The sequence below is a fragment of the Fulmarus glacialis genome, unplaced genomic scaffold (genome assembly GCF_000690835.1).
Source record: "Fulmarus glacialis isolate BGI_N327 unplaced genomic scaffold, ASM69083v1 scaffold47192, whole genome shotgun sequence".
Lineage (NCBI taxonomy): Eukaryota > Metazoa > Chordata > Aves > Procellariiformes > Procellariidae > Fulmarus > Fulmarus glacialis.
In genome coordinates this window covers 1-5,614 of record NW_009198058.1, presented here as the reverse complement: position 1 = coordinate 5,614, position 5,614 = coordinate 1, and the positions used below count along the sequence as shown (strand labels likewise).

General features: G+C 41.6%; 1 protein-coding gene across 1 annotated transcript; it reads right to left on the bottom strand.

Annotated features, from left to right (window-relative positions):
* Positions 1 to 1,534: 1,534 nt before the first annotated feature.
* THAP1 (THAP domain containing, apoptosis associated protein 1) lies at positions 1,535 to 5,443 on the bottom strand (the record flags this gene model as incomplete). The annotated part of the gene is made up of 2 exons (XM_009572769.1): positions 1,535 to 2,021; positions 5,212 to 5,443. Coding segments are annotated over 2 exons (700 nt in total), but the record flags the coding sequence as incomplete, so codon positions are not given.
* Positions 5,444 to 5,614: the final 171 nt, after the last annotated feature.

The following is a 5,614-nucleotide window of genomic DNA, read 5'->3' as shown; positions in this document are numbered from 1 at the left end:
AGGGAAAGTAGATACATGGCATAAGTGAGGTCATAAGTATCAAGACTGGTTCAAAACATTTCAAAATGTCATGCTAACAGGATATTAAGGGAAGCTTTTAAAGCCATCATGGACAGGGCTTGATTAATGTCAGAGCTAGAATCCACACCACACACAAGTTTGACATGGACTGAGAAAAGTCACTTTCCTCACATCTAATATATCCAGGAATTTCAGCTGTGAAGGCTACAATAGGGTTAGCATGATGCCACTTTCTCTGATTTGGAATGAGTTCATTGACTAAACAAATTATTAGAGAGTAAGTGCAAGCTGCTGCACTACTTTATCATGCTGAATTCACTTTTAGAAAGAGTCTTAATAAGGCTGAAGGAGAGGCAGCAGCATTTGAGATATTAAAAACCAGTCTAGCACCAAGCAACTCCCAAAGACTAATTCCGTAACTGCCCTTTGGTGGACGTTTTGGGGAGCAAAGAGAGGGGAAAAAAAAAAAAAAAAAAAAAAGAAAGAAAATCACAGTATACTGCAATGAAAGTCACAAATGCCTGACACCCTGGATAGGTAAGAAAACATCTTCGTTTCCTGAAGCTACACACGGTTGAGATGTGAGTTAAGACCAACAATTTCAAACACGAGGACAACATTCTACCCCTTACAGTGTTTATGTGAACGTCGCACTCCAACATACTGGGGACCGTATATTATCAGGGTACTTTTGAAAAGCAGTCACCCTAAACAGTACACTACCTTCTTGATCCTGCCAACAGTCCAATAACATGTATGTTCAGTGCAGCACTACACTTCAGGAGTATTTTTAAGTGCCCTCGAAACAAAAGCCTCTTCTACAGCTCTTGTCAGCTGTGCGAATGAACTCCCCTCATCTGCCTCACAATGTGGTGAAAGGTTACTCCAAAAGAAGATATAAAAGAACATACCTCACCAAAGGGGTCCAGGAATTAGACTTTTTGCAGTGCTTTGAAGGCATAGCAAACTGAGGTTGGAAGTTTTCCCAGGCTGAAACGTGTATCTTATCTTTCTCTATCTTTCTGCAGCACTTGCAGGTGTTCTTAGCTGGCCTAATTCTGCTCCTTCTGAAATCAGTGAAAACTACTTCCTGGGGACCACCAAAGCCAACATTAAATGCCTTGACAAAGCTTTGCACTAAGTGTACAACAACCTCAAATTCACTCTCAGCCAGATTCAGTTCCCCATCCCCAGTAAGCATAACACAGCCATTGAAAAAAACAAAAAGAAAAAAAAAAGAAAAAACAACACCCCAGATTTTAAATGTATTCAACCTTGCATCCTTTCCTTCTGTAAAGCAAGTCAGATTTTTTAAACTAAATGCATATTCTAATTCTGAGATGCTTGCACTCTCAATATATTAAAAGTGTACCAAACTGAAATGACAATGCAGAAAAAATGTGATCTCATTTGTATGACTGCGTATTTACTGTTTCAGAATTCTGCAGAGTCTTACACACAGAATTAGAGAGCATTTAGTTTTTAAACTAAATTTCTTGGCCTAGCAAAGTGAAAACTGATGTTCGTGACTTCTAGGCAGGTACTTCTACAACTTCAAAATAGTCATTGGGCAGAATCACATAGCCTTTTCCTGCCAATATGTCTTTTTCTTTCTGAAACTGAACAATCTCTCTCAGTTTTTCAATTTGTCTTTCCTGACGCCGGCATCGCTGTTGCGCTGTCTTGAGCTTCTTCCGCAGTTTTTCAACTTGTTCCTCCAGCTGCTGAATTCTTTTTCGCTGATGAACTGTATCCTCTACGGTATAGTTGTGATCACAAAAAACAGCAAGATTGCTAGGGGTTTGGAGAGGAGGCATCAATAATCCAATACTTGGATCTACAAATCTGGCATCTATTTGAGACAAATGAAAAGAAGGAGTTGATGGAGATGGCGGTAGTACTGGAGCTGCTGGTGGTGGTGGTGGTGGTGGTGGTGGTGGTGGCGGCGGCGGTGGAGGAGGTGGAAGTGGATCTTCTGGCTGTTCTGCAAATTCTTCAGGCTAGAAACAACAAGAAAAAAAAAGTACATTTTCATGCTTAACATTGTTTACAACACAACTCCCTTACTACAGCCCCAGAATAACATAAACAATCAGAATTGAAATTAATAAAATAAATTTCAGAGCCTACATTTTCAAAATTGACAAACGGTTCTGGGCCTGTTTTGTCTGGCTTCTCAGCTGGAGATATTTTTAAGCAGCTTCGTTTTCAGGGCTCTTTGAAACTCAAGTCCTTGATGTCTCACAGAAATCAAAACCTGAAGAATGTAGCAATTACTCTCACTTGAAGACTTGCATCAAATACATATCCACGATTAGCTAAGAAGCAGGAACGCAGGCTGCACTTCCATAAAACTCATCACTGCCATCCCATCCCCACTTTGTCCCTCCTTCTTTCTGCTGCACCTTACCATTATATACTTTGAACCTATCAGCTAACTTAATGAAAAACAGCAGATAATCTTCTGCTGAGGTAGAATAAGGGTCACCTACTGAGGGGGCTGATAAGCCGGCAGAGCAGAGAAGTAGACACAGCAAGGCCTGCCTCTCAACAACTGGAGGGGACTGTGTCACTGGTTTCGGACTGCAGCATAAGGGTTTGGTTTCAAGAGACGTGATGAGCCAAAATAAGCAATTCTTCAATAGCAAAGCAGCCCTCCCAGCCCTGGTATTTACTCTTTGCTCAAACATAGTAAGTTGCTGAGATGACGGAAAGCTATTCGCTCTCCCACCATCGCTGCAGAAATCTTCTGCCCTTTATTGAAAGTCAAAACAATGCAAAACGAGGTGTGACCTACACCTGCACTGGTGTGTGGATGGAGTGAGAAACAGGACTGCATGGCTGGCAGATGGGATGGAGAAGGGAGAAGCACGATTCTCCCTTTTGGCAGCAGCAGAATATTGATTGGCTCAACTCCACACGAAACTGAAGTCTTTATCATACTGCTCTAGATAGGTTCACTTGTACGGTTCAGGACAACACAGATCCCTCACCACTTCAGTATAGGCCAGAGCAGAGAAACAGATTCTTTCTGCCCCAAAGGAATGCAGTGTAATTCAGAAATGCTTCTGTGCATATGATGATAAAAAAAAGCACTGTTTAAACAAAAGAGCTTGCATATCGCCTGTCAAAAAAAAAGCCTAAGACATTCTCAGTGAAAGAGGCACCGAACCAATTTTTTAACTACCCACCTGTTGCCAATATTATTACTACACATAAAAGCATAAGGACAGGGACAATGTTAACTATACGAGCAGTTGACAATCCTCATCTTCTAAATATCAAGCTCCTCAGATCTGAAGGTCATGTCATTAACTTCCTTGACTTAACATGCAATCAAGCTAATATTTGATATTGGGGGGTCTAGATATCCCTCTTGTCCAAACTACAACACTTGGCAGACAGTAACTGAGAAGGCGGCTTTGTGATTGGTGCTGAAGGGAAGTTTCATATGCACTCAAATATCACTGATCACTTTAAAGTACAAAACCAGCCAACTACCACTCTTATTTCTCAATTACAAGAAATCGCCGCTAACAGTGTGCCCATCTAATTCACACATGAATATTCTAAAGAGTTTGACCCTATCAGCTATCACTTTCAAACTTTTCTACTAAAAAACCTACAAGGTAAAGATGTAATTGGCAAAGAGAAATTCACCCTTGTTGGAAGCAGAAGAAAAATCAGATCATTGCTGGACAGCTGATTTCACACAGAGACTTCTATTTGCAGCTTCTCCAGCACATGCCACCTCTAAAATACGTTATGATTGTCACAACGTATCATGGAGAACGGATCGTTGGTATCACTGACACATCGTAAGTGAATTCTAATTACTTCTTCCAGCCAATAAATGGTTCTCCAAAGACAAAAGTAAAGAAAAAGAAAGTATTTCAAATTACATAATGCAAAAGACAAAAAGCTGTATTTCAAAATCAATGTGGATTCAATTCCAAAACAACCAGTACTATTCTTTGTTACTACGTTATTTCTTGAAGATATGTGGCAGTTCATTTAAAAGTGCCGTGAGACAAATAGGAATAGCGCTAAATCTTTCTCCATAATTAAAAGGGATCCTTTCGTGGTTTTGTAGATCCAGACATGATAATGAAATGGGGAATGTGGCTCACCATTAATCCCGCTGCACCAATCGCACCTTTGCAGATTACCCTATACACCCATTCAGCTTTCAGACTGAAAATTTTGACGTATTTCACACGTGACAAAGAAAATGTGTGTCATACAGAAAAGCATAATCAAACAAAAACTTAACACAGGTGTATTTACCTGGAAATTGTCTGTCTTTCCGTATATACCTTCTGCTTATATTCTCTTCTCTGTTAGTAGCCACTTTTCATTTTTCAAATACATTCCCTTTTCATTTCTGCATCAAATCCAATATTGTGTATAACAAGAAAAATCAAACAAGCAAAAGTCCCAGTTTTCCTCTGTGCACTTCATCCCATTACAGTCTTTCACCCCCTAGACCTGTCATATCCATTCTCTCCTTTGCCACTTCCTCTACAGCAGAGTGGTAAGAGATCTAATATTTTATATCCTTTATAGGAGCTAAGAATAAATCTCTTCCATCCTTGTCTTGCAGTTATTACCTCAGGAAGGAAGAACTCGTAACTGATTGGCATCTCACAGTCAGCTGCTTTAGCAGCACAGTGAAGGGAACAACACATCTCACAGGAGGCTACCATCACAAGTTCAGAGACAGAAGTCAGGGACCCATCTGGCTTACCTTAACACAAGGTAAATGTTAAGGCAAGACAGAGACTCCAAATATGCCACAAATATGAACAACTTAACTACAGGGCAACACTTTCTTACTTTGCTGCCGTTCCATTTAATTCAGCACAAGGTTTTAAGCGATGTTACGCTGCTCAGGCTTCTGTGTATGCACACAAGAGCAGGTCAGAGCTACTGCACGTCTGTACAATGCCCGACGTGCTCCAGAGCCTCAGACGGCCCACATCTCTGCTCTTGTCAAAGCAAATGAGCACAGCTGTTGGACACATTTCAGCCACCACAGCCCTCCACGTGCCTCCAGGTGCACATGCTCAGCCAGCATCCTTCGCGACCTGCATCTTCTCCCTGCTGCTCTGCTACATCAAGCCCTGCTAGGTTAATATGAGCAACGTACATGCGTTCCAGTATCTTAAACTATGAGTGCTTTGGGTTTACCTTTTCACTGGGTTCAGTATAACAAAATATTGTGGGCACAGCATTTTCTTTCAGAAGCTTGTTGTTGCATTCCCTTTTAAAGCAATCGGGAGTAAAGTGTTCTGAACAAATGCTGCTATACTTGGTTGGCTTGAAGTTTTTCCTTTTAACAGCAGCTTCCCATTTCTTGCAAAGATCAGGTCTTGTAAGAGGGAACCTGTAAATAAGACGTACTTTCAGCTTTTCCGGAAAGCTTTTTAACACGGGGTCGGGTCACAGCGAAGCACTGCTGTGCCTGACTGCCTGATCGCTCGGTTTTTCCTCTGACTGGCTCATCTTCGGAGCCAAACCCCTCCTGCCTTCCAACCCAGACGGCGCACACGCACCGGGCCGGGGATCTCAGCCCTCTGAAACCCCGGCGGGG